This window comes from Nothobranchius furzeri, chromosome 3, assembly GCF_043380555.1.
Source record: "Nothobranchius furzeri strain GRZ-AD chromosome 3, NfurGRZ-RIMD1, whole genome shotgun sequence".
In the NCBI taxonomy this organism is placed as follows: domain Eukaryota; kingdom Metazoa; phylum Chordata; class Actinopteri; order Cyprinodontiformes; family Nothobranchiidae; genus Nothobranchius; species Nothobranchius furzeri.
Genome location: NC_091743.1, coordinates 54,330,543 through 54,348,660, shown reverse-complemented (window position 1 = coordinate 54,348,660; position 18,118 = coordinate 54,330,543). Strand labels below are relative to the sequence as shown.

Here is an 18,118-nt window from a genome sequence, read left to right as displayed (position 1 = left end):
TTACTTGTGTTTCCTGTATGAACGATTGCAGGTTTCGGAACATTTTCATCATCACTATTCATATATGATGGATTCAAAATGTTTAAAGAGTTATTATCATGTATGCATAATTTAAAATACCAAGCAATTGAACTCTTTTTAACCCCTTGGAGGCAGACGTTGCAGATTTGCAACGTTAAAACCTACCTACCTGGTTACTCCACATACGTATTTCATGAGCATTTTTTTACTCAGAAGTAAAGGACTGAAGGACTTAGTTGTTTATCCTTTTATCAAAACTTATTTTGAGCCTGAGAGGGTTAATGTAGAAGTAAAATAAAACACAAGGCAAATGAAAGTTCACAAAAATACCTTATTTTCTTTTTCCTCTTGGTCAAAAGTAGGATTATATTCACAGATATATAGCCCAAACAGTTTTTTCAGCTTAAGAGAGCAGCTAGTGTTTGATGTAAAGGAGAGTGTTAAGAGTTAAATGACCCATGACTGGAGGAAATGTACCTGGAGACATGAATTATTGATAAAAACTGGGAAGCTGTATTGACTGACAGATCCTATTATCTCAAATCAACTTTAATGGACTTGCACTTCTCACTGGATATGCATGCAATACTAGGGTGTGTAATGCAATGCTACAACAGAAAACCTGTGTTAGAAAAGGGAAGAAGGAAACAACTGAAGTCTGTCAAACTGTTTAGATTATAGAATGGATGCACAAGTGTACAGTATTTTACAACTGGTTCAGTGTTTGAGTGTGTTTTCCCTGCAAATGCAGTGCAGCAGAACTGCACCCAGATATGCCAGTAAAGGTGGATGAATGATGTGGCCGTTTTCTTTACCCCAGGATGACTACAAAAGCACTCAAATACTGATTTTTTTCTAAGAGGCTTTTGCACAAAGTCCTCTTCTGCATACAAAGCTGCACATCAACCCCAAAGACATCAGATATTCTAGGTTTATTTATTTAGAGCAAATTGTGTGCCATGATTGCCAAACTATTACAACAGAAAACATAAAACTCAGCATCTTTACAGCTAACTCTAGTTAGACTTAAAATAGGTAAAAAAATTGCTATAAACTTAATGCTTGAAATGAAGGAAGATTTATTTAACCCCACCCCAATTTGTCCAAGGGTGAGATGACCTTCTGTCCAACACACACACACACACACACACACACACACACACACACACACACACACACACACACACACACACACACACACACACACACACACACACACACACACACACACACACACACACACACACACACACACACACACACACACACACAAATGTTTCAGAATGATGGCTTTGTTCGGGTTCACACCTTCACTTTGTTTATACTCATGATTTTAATTTCTACGTTTATCACTGCTATTGTTTTTCTGATGTTTTTATTGGTTAGAGGTATTTGACCTGATCTTTATCATGTTGTACAGCGCTTTGTGATTCATATCTGAGAAAGGCGCTATATAAATAAACTTTTACTTACTTACTTACTTACTTACTTACTTACTTACTTACACACACACACACACACACACACACACACACACACACACACACACACACACACACACACACACACACACACACACACACACACACACACACACACACACACACTGGGACGTAATTTTGGGGGGAGACGGGTGGGACATGTCCCCCCCACTTTTTCAAAAGGCAGTTTCGGTCCCCTTCACTTTTTTCCGTCCAAAAACAATGTTACGCTCCATTAAATGGATTTGATTGAGCACTAGGACCGAAACGGAAACCGGTTTCCTATTAGACCCACCCAAAAGCTAATCTATTGGCTCTGCTGATACTTGCTAACGTATTATTGGCTGTTGCTGCTGTCACTCCAAGTAGTAAACAGAACGTGCTCACGTTGTTTTGCTAGTTTGGAGCCGCTAGGGAACACCGGTACTGAGTCACATCGTCAACTAGACGCTGTGTAATATCAGAGCTCAGCTCAGCTTCCATTATATAACATTTGAATAAGTGTTCATTTGTGAGTCTTTGGTAGTTATGCACAGCCAGGAGGCAGCATGTCAAGAAACGAAAGTGGATATAAGAGACTTCTTTCAAAGTCAAAACGTAAGTTGGAACATGTGACACCCCTGCATTAAGCTCAGACTCACCTCCTCCTTCACAAACATACTCAAAACTAACTTTTACAAACTAATCTCCTCCACATAACTGACTCCTCAGACACAATTTATTCGTATTATTATAATTATTATGTTTTTATTATTACTATTATCATCATAATTATTATTACTAGTAGTAGTAGTAGTAGAAGTGTAACTTCAAAACTTTTATCATTTAACTTTATTGTAAACTTATCTATTGCAATGCATATTTTCACATTAAAAAGCTCTGAAAAATGAACAGTATCATCGTCAACAGATTTTTTTAAGCTTAATGTCAAAGATGTACACTTTTCATTAGATTTATCTTATTTTTTCCATTTATTTTTTGTGTGTTGAAATGCAACAACTGTTTAAACACTTTTAAGGGAAAAAACATATTTAATATGTTTTTATACACTCAAATTGGTAATGAATAATTTACACATTATATTAATAATAATTGTGAATCATACTAGAACCATCCTGTAAATATTTCTGTTTGTTCCATTCCAAAATCTCCCACTGTTTATAGTTCATGCATCTTTTTTTCAGGTGACCGACAGAGATGCAGGAGGAGAGACCGGTGAAGGTACAGCAGGAGAGGCTGTAGGAGATGGAGGACGAGAGCCTGGAGGAGATGGAGCAGAGGCTGGAGGCTCACAGGTGAGGTTGAAATAATGAAGATACGATAGACATAAAATTGATCATTGTGACAAATGTTAGGGTGATGATCATGTGTAAAACATTAGTTCAGCATGTCCTCTAACACAGCAAATGAAATAACGGCCAGATCTCAGGAGGGACCGTTTATGTATAAATACTTTTTATACTTTTGACTAGGCCTGGGAAAGTAACAAATTTTGCTGGATGATATTTTGTCCAAAAAAATTGTTGATGATAAACAATATCATTGTCAACATTATCTAGACCAAAATAACCACTAATATAATGTTAATATGTCATAATAATGCAAGTACACCCTTTAAAATGCAACAAATAAACCTTCATTTAACATTGAAATGTCCAGAACCAGAACTTCTAAATGAATAAAAATAACAAACAAAAATTAAATAAAAAAAAGAATCTCACTCCCTGTTAGAAAATGTTGCACCAAAAACAATAAAAAAAGACCCAAAACAATAAATACAATGGCCTATCCATTGTCAACAGCCAAAACTGCACTTCAATAATGATAATAAATATTAATGATAATAGAGTTGTACATTTTTTAACTTTGATATATATATATATATATATATATATATATATATATATATATATATATATATATATATATATATATATATATATTGAGGATGGAAAAATTATTGAGATGGGCATGTGACGTGTCAAAGGGTCTTTACATAACACCCCCACCCCAAATCCGCACAAGCCTGGTGTGTCCCCCCCACTTCTGAAATCAAAATTTCGTCCCTGCACACACACACACACACACACACACACACACACACACACACACACACACACACACACGCACGCTACTTTTATTTTATATAGAATTATTGATGTAAACCATGTTGTAAGTCTCTTGCAGGAAGAGATAGAGATGTATAAGGAAGCTCCTGTGTAACACAATGTTTTAGCTCTCAATTGTTAATTTTCTTTTCACAGTTTCTGTCGTTATTTACTTGCACTCATTCATATCTCATATACATGTTTTTTTCATTCATGTTCTCACTCCTACCTAAGTAAATCCCTGTAAATATTCTGCGACAGTCTTTCACCCAGTATTTACTTTAAATGTGATATATTCAATGAAACATTTTATTATTTTTTACTGTAAGCCCTTTTTTGTTCACTTTCATTTTTCATTCTTCTTTGTTCCTTTTTTAATCTTGATACTGCGAATCTGCTTTGCTGCTGTTACACCAAAATTTCCCTGGGACAATAAATTAATTTTCTGTTCTATTTCCATTCTTATTTGTACAGGGATTAAAAGTTACGCATATGATTGTTTTCTTGTCAAATGAATACAAAAAAGGAACATTTGTGGTGTATTTTCATTTTCTCAATGAGGTCATTATCAGTGTTGTGGATAATTTTCAACATATTCTGTAGCTGTGAATAAAAATGCTGCACTTCATTCATTAAAAATCTGTACGCATCTAAGAACATCCACTGCAGTTACGCGTCTGAACCAAAGGGGGCGGCAGCGAGCCCCATTTTCCCTTTTTTCGTACGAGGAAAAAACAAAAACCGGCGCTGATTTTGAACTTAGTAAAGGAATGTGAAAACTTTAGCTGGTGTGGCTGTGTCCCCGCTGTGCTCACAAACTAGAAGATACCTACTTAATTACGTTGGACGCTGGTACAGTACATGCCCACCTGACTACAGTGGATTGCACAGGTAGTCTTTGAAGTTTATTTTATAAATATTACGATTTTCAACCCCAGCTAGCATAATGCTGGTACTTTCATAGCTTGTAATGCTAATCGTGTTTTGATGTTTGCCTACCTAAACTAGCATCGTACTGAGGAGCATACACGATTAAATAAGGTTTAATCTGGTATTTTCTGACTCTGCCTTTACTACCCGTACACGATTGTTTTTATTAAAATTTTTTGTTGTATTTGAAACGCTGCGTCTTAGATCATCAGTGCTAGTTGTTTGTCATCAACATTATTGGATGAAACGTTAATTAAGGTTTCATAATTCTCTGCCCTAATTTGTGTGATTGCTTTGGGGTAAAGGCTGCAGTTAGACACAATGGAGCTGTCTGTGGGGAACCTGTACAACCAGTTTATGAGTCTCAAAGCTCAAATGGACGGTCTGAAAGACAGCATCGAGCCACGTAAGTTATTTCCTGCCTTTGTTTATTGTTGTTTATTTATTTATCTGCTAAATAAATAAACAATAAAAGCTATGTTATCTAATAGACACAACCCTCACTGAAGTAACCTGTGCAAAGCAGAACAACAATCTCCTCTGTTCTCTGGTTTTGTAGAGTTCCTCCAGGTAGCTGTGAATTTTGAGGAATGTCGTAAGAAATGGCTGATGGCTGGTGAAGAGCTGGTTTCCTGTAAAGAAATGCTGGCAAAAGCAGAAACAGAAAAGGGATCCCTAGAGGTCAAACTCAAACATGCTCGAAACCAGGTGGACGTAGAGATTCAACGGCGGCAGAAGGCAGAGGCGGTCTACGAAAAATTTGTTTGTGCCACTATAACTTAAAACTTTGTTTTGCGTGTAATGTCAAATTCCTGTCACCACAAAATAACCCATTTGTCATTCTGCTGCCATTTCTGCATGAAAGGAGCGGCAGCTGCAGCTGATCCGGGACATGCTGATCTCAGAGAATAATGGCAACAGTCTCCTTTTAAGTGAGGAACAACGGTCAGCCCTGGCCTTTCTCAACACCCATTCCCAGGTAGCACAAGCAGCAAGATCCAGCCGCAGGTCCAGCCGAAGGTGACCTTCACATAACTTTTTGGATCTCTTTTTCTTATTCCCTCTGGCTAGGATTTAAGAGTACTAGCAGGGCAGACTCTAATCTTTATTTGGTATTAATTTTTTGGCACACAGTACATAATAAAAAGGCAATTTCAATTAAATTAGAGTAAGTAAGGCAATGTTTTAGGTCTGAAACAAATAATCCAATCATTACATACTGGTTGGAGTTACATTTGATAATTCTAATGTTTTATTATGGCTAGAATAAGTCTTAAGCGTTTTTTTTTTTTTTTTTACATTGTGGCAGTCCCATCTGTGACCTAATACTAGCAAAACAAACTCCACCAGAAGGGAATGTTATAAATCAGTCATAATGAGAAATGCAAATAATTTTTTAAAGCATGATATTTTTGTAATTAAGCAGAGACAATGAGATCATTTTTTTATTTTATTGTTTTATTGTCTTTACAGATTAACTAGAATTGATGAATCTGCATCTTTGCTGTCAGATATCAGCTATGACCAAACAGATGACTCTTTGGTAAATATACTTCATATTGATTCAGTTACAAGTGAAACTCTAAAAACTAGAATATGGTGCAAAAGTTATTTTATGTCAGTAATTCAACTTAAAGGGTGAAACTTAATATGTGAGATAGCCTCATTACATGCAAAGCCAGATATTTCAAATCTTTATTTGTTATAATTGTGATGATTATGGCTTACAGCTTGAAACCCCAAATTCAAAATGTCAGACAATTAGAATATTGTGAAAAGGTTCAATATTCTAGACTCAAAGGCTCACAGTCTAATCAGCTCATGAATCCAAACATCTGCAACGGTTTCCTGAGCCTTTAGATGGTCTCGCAGTCGAAGCTGGACTACTGAAAAAAAAAAAGAATTTTTACACCATATTCTAATTTTTCCTGTTTCACTTGTAGTCACTACCTACTACTGTAACATATACAAATAAATAAGTGTCTTGTTTTGGTCAATGTTCTGTCTCACCACCTTTCCTCTAGGACTGGGATTCCTCAGTGATGAAGAATGTGAGACTGCGCAAACGGCAGAAACGAGTTAGTCATCTCTGTACTTATAATCTCATAGTTTAAACATTTTATCTCCAAAGGGTTTTTTGCTGGTTTGATCCACTGGAACTAATTAGTCTTTTTTTTTTTTTTTTTTTTTATAAATATATAATTAGCGCTCTTCAAGAAAGATCTCAGATGTTCCTTCAGTGGCAGTAAAGAAGCACTGCTCCACTGGACAAGCATCAGATAGGGTAATGCTGCCCTCTGCAGCTGATCGTGTCCATTAACATAGAAAACACAACATTTAATGGTTTAAACAAGTCCAGTTATTGTGAGCATGAAGTATAAACTTGTTTTCTGTATGATTAAGATGAACGAGTCGATTGTGGCTAAAACAACCATCACTGTGCCTACAAACGGTGGCACTGTCGAGGCCGTTGCCACTATTGAAACTGTGCCTTACAGGATGCGCAGCAGAAAGAGGAGTGGTGAGAAAATTTTTTATGGACTCAGATGTTGGGATAACTAGATTTTTCTTTCGTATTTTAACCATGAACTGTTTGTATCTCCAGTGATGGGAGACACAACCACTACTGATCAGTCAGAAAGTGTTAGTGAGGCTCCCGGCACACAAGTCTCAGACGTTCCGACCAAACTCCAAACTCTAAGGACAAAAGGAGGAAAGAAGCACCACTTCGCCCCCAAAACTGTAAAAAAATAAATAAAAAAAAAGTTCCTTTAGATCAAAAATGTTTCAAATGCACACCTGAAACCATATTTCTTATTTATGAAGCACAACCATCTTTTTAACTTTGCTTAACTCTATCTCTGCATCACTAAGGTGATCAGGTCTGAGTTCTGTGGGCCGTGTGGAAAAAGAACAAAGTTTGGAAAAGTTTATCTTCGCTGCCAGGACTGCAGGATCGTGTCTCACCCAGAGTGTCGTGAGAACTGTCCCCTGCCCTGTAATCCCACAGCTCTCAGTACTCCCAACAGGAGCACAGAGGTACATCTGTCCAGTCGTTATTTATTTTCAGCAAACCATAAGATGTGCTAAAAGATTTGACTTGTCTAGGCCACCCTGGCTGATTTTGCTCCAGTTACGCCTCCAATGATCCCAGCTTTGGTCATCTACTGCATCAAAGAGATCGAACAAAGAGGTCTTCATGAGGTGAGACAGGATTTAAAGATGCTAACACCAATCTTGGAGTATCATATGATTGAAGGTGTGACAGCTGCTTGATTTTCGACCTTTACCCTGCTGCAGGTTGGCCTGTACAGAGTCTCCGGTCATGAGCGCGTGGTTAAAGAGCTGAAGGAGAAGCTCATTCGAGGAAAGACTCTGCCTTCACTTAACAAAGTGGAGGACATTAATGTCATCGCAGGCGTCCTCAAGGACTTCCTCAGAAATCTGCCAGAGCCGCTGCTCACATTCCAGCTCAACAAAGCCTTCATGGAGGCAGTGGGTGAGTTTTTTGTGGGAATTTTTGTCTTTTTGTGGTCTGGTCTCATGCTCACATGACAGAATTACATCTAAGGTGAACAGCTTTTGAATTTATGTTTGTCTGTGTAGAGATCCAGGATGATGGCAACTGTCTTGCCATGTTGTATCATGTCGTCAGCGAGCTGCCTCAGCCCAACAGAGACACTCTGGCCTGCCTGATGATCCACCTGCAAAAGTAAGAAGTTTGACTTTGTGAACGGGAACAGGTTCAGATGTTTGAGGATTTTGAGTCAGTCAGAATTAACAGCACTAGAAGTTTTCAGTGCTTTTCATTTCTTTTCTCAGGGTGTCTCAGAGTGTGCATACCAAGATGGACATAAAGAATCTGGCCAGGGTGTTTGGCCCCACCCTGGTGGGCCATGCTGTCCCCGATCCAGACCCCATGACGATACTGAATGACACCAGCAGGCAACCAAGGGTAACGGGAATGAAAATGAGCAACAGTTACTGAACCTAATTGCCTACCTTACAACCCTTAGAGGTGTAACATGTAAGAATTTTACAGCAAAATAATTTCAGAACAGTCTCATGTCTCAGTCATGTTGGCGGGAAGGTTACAGTGAAACAGATTTCCTTCTCAGCTGATTGGGGGGTTGACAGTTTTTCTCCTTTTAAAAAGGCCAAAGAGGGATGGTGTCTTAGTTTTTAGTCTATCCCACCTCCATACGTCCTGGCTCCAGAGCCAATCATATTTGAGCCCACAAGGTTGGCAAAGCTGCACTGGTATTCGTATTTCAACACCGACTGAGAACAGAATACACTCTTGTGTTTTTTGACACATGGACTGCAGTACCTACATTTGACCACTAGATGTCGTTCTTACTTCATGCACGTTTGATGACAGTCTTAGGTGTGTTGGCTTTGTTTGTTTTTGAATGCTAACCTGCTTTCATAGGTGGTGGAGCTCTTGCTCAGTATTCCACAGAGCTACTGGAGCCGGTTTGCTCATCCAGACAACATCAAGATGGAAGCAGATTTTCACTCTCCAGACAACAAAGGTAACTCACTGTAAACCTAAGTAACATGAGATCTGAAAGTTTTATTAGACTCTAGACTTTAGTTACTCCCGAATCACTCAGCTGAGTTGCCTTTTTGTAGTTTTTTCACTTTCTTAATAGAAATAAATTACATTTTTGTGACTGAACTTGAAGATTTTGGCCCTCATCTTGGACGATTTGGCCATTAGATGTTCTGTGGTTTACTTGAACATCTTTAATTTTCAAAAATGTGCAAAGGTTACATTTAAACCAAATGTAATTGTTTACATGTTGAACATCTTCGTGTTAGAATGCTAAACATGCCACACATTCACACCTACAGCATCACTACGCAGGCAGTAACACCGTTTTAGACCAAGAGAAGTTGTGTGTTTAATTGATCACGCACATTTTTTTTCCACTTAGCACATTCTTCTTTGCTGGTGTTCATTCTGTAGGGAGCTTACTGGGACCAGTGACGACTCCAGAGCAACAGATGATGTCCAAAACACCTTCCTCCAGCTCTTTGTCTCAGCGGGTGAAGCAGACTCTGTCCAGCACCACCATGTAGGACCCTAAATATATAAATTTATCCTTTTTTTATTTAAAGGCTTCATCTTGGGTTTATTAATCATTATTAGTAACACCGTTTAGATTTCTAATCAAATGTACTCATAATTGAGATTTGTTACAGAAAGGATGATTGAAATTGTTGCTTCCTGGTTGAATCCTTAATCCTGAGTTTTTGTTTTCTTTCTCCAACCTTCGACTTTCTCACCCTTAGATTTGGAAGCAAGAGCAAAGCAACATCTGCCTCTTATCAGCAGGGAAGCTTCTCTCCTTCTCCACAGCTGAAGTAAAGGCAGAAAGATTCTCCTGGATGTTACAGCCATAACCAAATATATCTTTCTATAACCATGTGGGAAAAGTAATGTGCAATTATAAAATGGAAACATTTTCATATAATCTTTCATTTAAATGTTTCCTTTGTGTTTAATTTTTTTCACTCACAAATACTAGAAGTTTTTTCTTGTTTGATCACCACTTTATTACTGACCACCTCTGTTACTACTGTGTATTACAAAAGACGTAAAGCTTTTAATAACAACGCAACCATGAAAAACAAACCGAGAATATCAACGTCTCTGAAAATGTCAATTTACTGGATTTACTGAATGTGATCTTTTACGAGTTACAACTCCACCTCGCTCAAAGAACTTTAAAACATTAAAATGTATTTATTATTGGCCAGTCTTTGGTTGCTTTATAATTTTATAACATCTTTACTATATTTTTAATATTGACATGCTCTGATGTCACAACAACCTTTATCCTGTCATCATGTTCTGATCCCATGAGAATGATTTGGGAAAATGCTGCATTTTGCACTCCTTCAATAATGTAATCTTCACATGCACCACTAGAGGGTGATGTTGTACCAGATTTGACGTGCAACCCGAGCCTTCCAAGTTCCTGACTTTAACACAAACGGCTCTTCTAACCAGACTGTTAGAGATCTGATGGGACTCTTTATTGTTTGAGCTCAACGAAAACCTGGATCTGCTTCCATTTAACGTGAATACTGAAGAAAAGTCTATTTATGTAATACTAATAAAAGAGCCAAAACATTAATCTGCAGGGAAAATCAGTTCTGATCTCATCTCATTTAGCATATCTAGGGCATTTTATACTAATTTTGAATATTTGAATGTGTTTCTAACAGGTAATACACTACTGACAGCGGTGTTAGAACTAACCTTTCTGTTGTGGCATTGTTTTCTAAAGATCTTATGCTTTTTTTATACCACTATTGTGATTAACTCAACCTTCTATACTTTCACAGAAAACCTTGAGGCTGATATGTTCGACTTTGTTTAAATGACATTAAAAAAATTCCTGGTGAGCTGAATAAACATTTAAATATGGGCTTTGTCTTTTCATTTGATGATGTGTGTGTGTGAGATGTGCACATAAATGTAGTTTTGTTTTTACTGAAAGCCTCTGACATGGATGTTTTACACTATTAGTTCTGTTCTATGCACTATAGGTTTAATTCTTCATTCCTGCTGGTTTTAATTAAAAGCAGGTCATTAGTATTTCTGATTTTCTTTGTAAGAAACAAAGAAAAAAATATGTTGCTTCTTCCATAGCTCACATGGCCTTAAAATGATCATTTAATTCGGCTCATTGTTCCAACAGTCATCACAGACATTTCTATAATGTCTTGGGCTGAGTAGACTGGCGATGGGGCCCAACATTATTATGAATTAAAGCAAGGATCATTTATACAACTTACAGTTATTCCATTAGCACTTATTGTAGTGCGAGCTGAGCCCAGCTAAACTCACTGACATACATTTTATATGACTTCATTTAACACGGAGCTTTAGCAACACATTTGGTCTTCTGAGAGCCAAGTCCAGCTGTTTGGGGGAAGTGTGTGTGTGCGTGCAGAGAGGGTTGTGCAGTTTCTTCCAAATTAGTTTGCTTTAGCTTTTACTCCTGCCTCAAACACGCCCAGCCAGGAATAACTGCAGAGAAGAGCCTGCAAAAAAAGTGAATTTTAGATCAGCATTAATAGTTCATTAGCCTGAAATAAGGTCTCCTGTGTGTCGATCTGTCCTCTCACCAGGGGATTGTGTTTATTTATGCTGCATGAAGCAGCGTACGCTTGCATGCTGCAGACATCAAACAGCTGGCTGTGTACAGTGTGTCTCTGTAGCTCCATATTCCAGCATGCCCCCGCGTGCAGTGATGGTGCTCCACTCTGCCGTGGGACCGGCGAGGGGCCAAATGAGTAACTAGTCCAATTAAGAGCTCTTAAATAAATTACAATGTAAGCTGGTGAACGTGTAACAACAGCAGCACTGCTTAATTCCTCTATTTATACACAAACTGCAGGCAGTGAAGCCAAAGGGAAGTTTTCTGGATGCCGAATGAGATCAATGATTACTCCAGTCATAAAGTTGGGCTGTTGCTGTTATTGACTGATTGAAGCTGCACTCCATATGTGGAGCTGTTGATGTAGGTGTCTGCAGGAATGCCTCCTCCAGGTCAAGGCGAACACCTCAGAGATGTCAGCTCAATAGCTGCAAGTCAAGTCGTACATCTAATTATGAGAATAATCCATGTCAACAGCACACAGAAAGACTTTAGTGAAGAATGATTACACAAGTTGCTTTGTTGCTTAAAAACCACCTCACTAGAAAAGATTTACTGACTCGTGACATCATTTGCATTTGGAACAGCAGCTATTAGGGAGCAGAAATGATAAAAATGATCCTTGTTAACAGATCCTAAAGGCGTAATTTACCAAAGCAAGAAGAGTCTGCAGCACTCAGGGTGCTGCTCTGATCATGCAGGTCCATCTAGAAGACCCATAATGCAAGCAGCTGATTGAGCTTCTTCTGTAGGGAGACGAGGCTCTGCGTCAGAGCTGAGCTGAGGAGCTCCATCATCCTTAGAAAAAAAGCCACATCTCCTCACCGGAAGGAATCGACTGAGGTTCGGGTATCCAACTATGATGCCTCCTGGTTTCTTTCCTTCGAAGGTTTTCTGGTCCATTTGGAGGAGACCCCAAACTGCTGCAGGGAGACACGAATGTCCTGTACCTGTCAGCTACATGACCCAACCTTAGATAGAGAGAGAAGACAAAAGAAGAATAACATCACATTTTCTTAGTTTTTCAATTAAAGGCACACTTGACAGTTTTGACTTGTTTTTAGCACCACCTAGTGTCCGTTAAGTAAAGCCAAAGCAAAATTTATCTCCTCGCTGTGCGTTCGTCTTTTTAACTCCTGAAACGTCTTCACGACCTTCATCAGTGTTTACAGTGGTTCATCACTAAATCATACAAATCAGCTGTGTTCATGGTCTAAAGCGTGCAGGAAACGTGCTGGAAGCAGACGCCAGCACTGGCATGTCAGTTCCACATTGCTAAGACTAAAGATGGACTTAACAGGTGGTGACCCGCCAATTCTGAAGTTGCAAGTGCGGTATTCTGGCCACAGGGGTCGGTGGGGTCTGAGTGACTTTTCATCAACCCTGTAAAAGGTCATTTTAGCTCATGCTGGCTCAAGAAATATATTTAAAAACATGAGAGTTTTACGTAGTATGGCTTTAAAATGATATAAAACAGGGCTGACCTTTGCTGAGATTATCTGACTCATTTAGTTTTTATCAAGCATTTTCATCCAAGAGCAATATACTGTAAAAAAAAGCAAGAAATCTCTTGTCCCACTGTAGGTTTCAGTTAAGCTGGTACTAAAGCTAAAATATTCAAAACCAGCAAGAAGATTTAAACAGGTTTAATCCAAGTGTACATTTTTAATATATTTGTTGTATTTTGGCCTTTAAAATGTTCTTCAATTGTTCTCTAACTTTCCTTCTGGCTACAATTGAACCCTTCCATGCATAAACGGTGATTCCTCCGTCAGCATTAAAACTGTTATTCTCCCAATGCCTTTTCACCACTTTCACCAACACACAGTTAACTCTAAAATATGAAGTGGGCAAATAAATCAAGGATTGTATGACAAGGTTGTTGCAGTACAGTCACTCCATTTACACTAGAGTACACTTGGTGTAATAACATTAACACCCACACAAGGCATCGCTTGAATCTGCAGGAAAGGGTTAAAAATCAAATCCAACTATGATGTTAAACAAACTACAGATTAAATATTCTCCATCTCTAAAATCTTGAAAAAAAAACAGTCACTATCTGATCTATAGTCACCTAAAACCTGCAAGTTTTCCTAACTGCAGATAATTGTGCAGCTTGTTAGCTTTCAGTGCTCTTCTTCCCTCAGCTTCATCTCTTTTCTCCCTTTTTTTCTCACCCCTTCTTCTTCTCCACCCCTCCTTTGAATCGAACTGCCGTCTTAGCTGGCTACAGTGCATGGTCGATACCTTGTTACCACAGAGAAATCAATTATCTCGACCGAGCAGCAGGGGGAAAGAGGCAATAACGAAAGAATGCTCCTCCTTCCCAGACGACGGCTGCGGTCATTAAATATGAATTTATCATTGGCTGAGGAGATTTATGGAGCGAGATGGGGCCTAGAGTTCACGCTGTCTTTAACAGCTAAAAAGTTCGGTCTGCATGCTGTGAAGTAAACAAGTAACAGGTTGTTTAATTATTTTAGCAGCAAATGAAATGAGCGAAAGAAGAATACTCCTGACAGATGCACAAGAAGCCAGCACAGGCTCTTTTTAAAACTGATGCATGAGTGTGAGCAGCACTCACTCAGACGACAGAGGAGATGGCACTGATGGGTGACTTGTAGGTGGGCATGCCTAGCAAGCCTGCCTGTACTGGTCTGTAATGAGCAGCTCTGACAATTTATCTGACAGCTGCTGCAAGAACCACGGAGGGGAAAACCACACTGACATCACCACAGAAGAAGAAAAAAAAAGAGAGAGAGAAAAGTGCAAACGAGGAGGGGGTGAGGGAGCAGAGAGGAGGGGAAAATGTGTAATTTGGACTTACTCTTAAGGCACCAATAAATTCCATTTTAATGGGGCACCACAAGCAGAAGCAAGCACTCAGCAGTCTGTTGTGTTTGATGCCAAATTGTGCAGAATAAACAGATTTGCTGTGCAGCTGGTCTAAAGACACTTTTCCCTCTGTCTCTCTGACTAGTTTTGTTCCCATCTCTCTATCCACTCACACACACACCACCTCACCCTCATCTCTCTGCTACATCTCTCCTCCTTCCCCTCCCTCTACGGACACGGCAGACAAGAATTAGACAAATCATCACAAAAAGATGGCAAGTGCTTTGATTTATTTTCCTCCACTTAGCTGAGCACTCATCTCCAGCTGTCACGCACACATTCAAAGTTGGATATTTGTTTTAAGATGTGGGAAAAAAAAGTGAGCTGCATGCCACTAATGAGAAACAACATGTCACATCTGGCTCATTTCCTTCTCGAACGATTAATCTCCGGTCATCCCACAGAAGTTTGGAGGTAGACAAAGCTGCAGACGACATCTGAATCCTCCTAGCTCAAAATAGGTTTGCACACCGTTCACACTATTGGTACATGACACTGTAAGCTGTGTATGTCACATACACACATGCATGCAAGCAATCACGTACGCACACACACACAGTTGTCTTTTGAAACTGTTTTTAGAAACTCACCAGTGAAAATGTGTAGTGAAACACTCCTGTATCCACCAGCATTGGAAATGATGTCTCTGTGTGTGTATGTGTGTGTGTATATAGAGTCATCAAATGCAATGAAAACAGATATCAGGTTCCTAAAAGTACATATAATATTAGTGTAGAATATATATATATATATATATATATATATATATATATATATATATATATATATATATATATATATATATATAATGTTCGTTTTCTCCCTGTGATTCCTCCTTTTTCCTCTAGGGGGTTTCACCTTTTCCAACACACTTTTGGTGTTTCCTCATGGTTGTTAGGATATATGGAAGTGGTGTCGAATTATCACTATTTGCATCATTCGTTCCACCGAAGCTTTAAATCGAGGAGATAAAAGTGCTGCTCTGATTGCGGTACCAGTGTTGTTCAGGTGACAGACATGAACGTCTTCTTCCTGCAGGATTTTCACCTCTTAGGGTAAAATATTAAACTGGGCGGATCAGAGTTTATGCATAAATGTATGGAGAAAACACACACACACACACACACACACACACACACACACACACACACACACACACACACACACACACACACACACACACACACACACACACACACACACACACACACACACACACACACACACACACAGAGTGTAGTCTAACTTGGATACTTGTGATATGTGAAAGTCACATATTCATGGATTCTTGATACCAACTTTAGTAAATGTTTGCACAAGCTGCACATCTCAGCAGACACCTACAGCTGAACGCTGGATGGACAGTACACCATTTAAAATATCCTCTTAAAAATAGAGATCCGTAAGTGTCATCGACACAACAACCGTGTTTTGTAGAGAAGTAGTTGTCGTCACAGCTTTGTTTGGATGTGAAAATTATATTTTAGAAACTCAGAAACGTTTTTTTTATGCCAAGTTTTAGATAAAACCCTTCGATACATCGACAGATAAAGCTCAACCTTTTGAAAATGTTTGATCTCTTCTTACTTCAAACAGCTTGTGGTGAGTCAGATGTGTATTGAATATGTACTTATTTTCCCATTGTAAGAGACGTGATCTTTAATAGTGGTAGTCAACCATCAGAATGTGTTTCCTCTGCTGCAATTGGAATGAAAATGCCTTTTTCTCATCACTCATCTTCTGGATTGCTCATTCCTCTGTAGGATTATGGGGAGCTGTGTTTAACTCCAGTAATCACTAGGCAAGAGGAGGGACACACCTTTTACAGCTCATCCAGTCCACCTACCCATCTTTTCTACTCTGACAGTAATGTTCAGCCTATTGTACCAAAAGTTTAGCTTTTTACCTTCAAATTGCAAAAATGACATCAAATACCAGTTGCCCCTGCAGGATGACTCACCAAGTTCTCAAAATGTTACATTTCCTGAGTCAGTAAAAACCACTTCCTTTTCTACAATGCAAAGCTTTAAACAGTGATACCGCGTATGGGTTCAGTTTGGACGTTCTCACAGCACAGAAACCATCATGACGAAGGACTCTGATTATGAGACTATTCCAGGGCTGGAAAAAGTCTCTGCAACCAAACCAACCCCACCAACAAACATATCAACTAAATCTGGACCTGACAAAGGTAAGAGCATCAAAAACACTAAGTCGAGAATCTGACTGTAAACATAAAACTACAATGATTACATTTTATTCTCAGATTATTTTATAAAAACTCAAATTAAACAAAAACAAGATTGAAAGCAGCGATTTATAGTTTCATTTGAGTGTGTTTGTGTTTTTCATGTGTTCACAGAGAGAAGACTTCTCAGAATAGGCATCTTAATCCTAGGATTGTTGTGTGTGACACAAGCTGTACTCAATGTGTCCCTACGACTCTACTGTAAGTTGTGTAAAAAAAGAAAATAAATTAAATGGAAGTTGCAAATCAGTGGACAACATGAGTCATATCTAACAGTTTTTGTTTTGTTACAGCTCATTCAAAACAACCAAACTTGAACCAGTCCTGCTTCTACCACAGCAAGCAGCTGGAGGAGAAATATCAAGCATTGAAAACAGAAAGAGATCGCCTTTGCAGCCAACTACCTACATGTGATGACCAAGGTTTCTCTGGATCTGGGTTCATGCAAGATGATTTTCCTATCCAGGTTTAGTTAGACTAAACTGAGGAATTAGGAGTTCTAAACAACAGAACACAGCTTCAGAGAAGCAAGAGTAAATGATTAACTTACTGTAGTGTTAATGAACTACATATCTAGGAGTTAAAGGCTGTTGCTATCAGCTTATGTTTTCATTCCTAAGAAGATCAAACAAATAACAAACGAACAAACGAATGAAACATACATGTATATATACATATATGGATATATATATATATGTATAATAGATATAAATTCATACACCAACTTGCTTGGTCTATGTTAATCAAAAGATTATAATATTTATTTTTAAAGATTTAATTTAATAGCAAAAGTTATTTGTTAATTCAGAAGATCTAAAGATCTTTGCTTGTTCAGTGATCAGTGTACACCCACTCCATGTTTATTTCAAGAAAGAGTCAAGTTTAAAAAGGTTAAGAAATGTATTACTAAACAAATTAAACATGACAATATAAAAGACAATTTATAAAAGCTTTGGTATTAAAAACACCCCTGTGTTTGGATGAATCTAAGGTGAAGTGTGTTTTGTTTGCGGGTGAATGCATGTATCAGAACTTGCATCTTAAAGAGAGGACGTGTTCTGGGTGGAGAAAGAATTTGATTTTGTCAATAAGCTAAGTTGTTCTTCTTAAAGAGCACAATCTGTGTTCTACCTCACCGTCAGGCGACCCTCGTCGTGGATCCGGAGGTCAGAGGAGTATGTTGAACAGCCTCAGGGTACTGGGTCCGGTAGGGAAGACCGACGGTACCGACTTCTCCGGTCCTAGAAATGCCGCAGG

At 38.5% G+C, this 18,118-nt stretch overlaps 2 protein-coding genes across 2 annotated transcripts; both read left to right on the top strand.

Annotated features, from left to right (window-relative positions):
* Window positions 1–4,342: 4,342 nt before the first annotated feature.
* Window positions 4,343–10,443, top strand: LOC107385516 (rac GTPase-activating protein 1). Its single transcript, XM_015959443.3, has 17 exons — window positions 4,343–4,501; window positions 4,846–4,946; window positions 5,100–5,302; window positions 5,406–5,560; window positions 6,014–6,083; window positions 6,565–6,618; window positions 6,747–6,824; window positions 6,944–7,061; window positions 7,146–7,282; window positions 7,415–7,579; window positions 7,649–7,744; window positions 7,841–8,039; window positions 8,147–8,252; window positions 8,363–8,495; window positions 8,973–9,075; window positions 9,513–9,621; window positions 9,839–10,443. The coding sequence occupies exons 2-17, from the start codon at window positions 4,862–4,864 to the stop codon at window positions 9,912–9,914; spliced, it is 1,887 nt and encodes a 628-aa protein (XP_015814929.3). The 5' UTR covers window positions 4,343–4,501; window positions 4,846–4,861; the 3' UTR covers window positions 9,915–10,443.
* A 6,183-nt stretch (window positions 10,444–16,626) lies between these two features.
* On the top strand, window positions 16,627–17,842 carry LOC139068984 (uncharacterized). Its single transcript, XM_070549883.1, has 3 exons — window positions 16,627–16,804; window positions 16,976–17,062; window positions 17,155–17,842. Exons 1-3 carry the CDS (start codon window positions 16,699–16,701, stop codon window positions 17,331–17,333), a joined length of 372 nt encoding a protein of 123 aa, XP_070405984.1. The 5' UTR covers window positions 16,627–16,698; the 3' UTR covers window positions 17,334–17,842.
* The last annotated feature ends 276 nt before the right edge of the window (window positions 17,843–18,118 follow it).

Coding starts and splice junctions, on each gene's coding strand:
- LOC107385516 (XM_015959443.3), top strand. CDS start 4,862: ATGGAGCTGTCTGTGGGGAACCTGTACAACCAGTTTATGAGTCTCAAA. Junction 6,825..6,943: donor CTGGACAAGCATCAGATAGG/GTAATGCTGCCC, acceptor TGTATGATTAAG/ATGAACGAGTCGATTGTGGC. Junction 8,040..8,146: donor AGCCTTCATGGAGGCAGTGG/GTGAGTTTTTTG, acceptor TTGTCTGTGTAG/AGATCCAGGATGATGGCAAC.
- LOC139068984 (XM_070549883.1), top strand. CDS start 16,699: ATGACGAAGGACTCTGATTATGAGACTATTCCAGGGCTGGAAAAAGTC. Junction 16,805..16,975: donor TAAATCTGGACCTGACAAAG/GTAAGAGCATCA, acceptor ATGTGTTCACAG/AGAGAAGACTTCTCAGAATA. Junction 17,063..17,154: donor TGTGTCCCTACGACTCTACT/GTAAGTTGTGTA, acceptor GTTTTGTTACAG/CTCATTCAAAACAACCAAAC.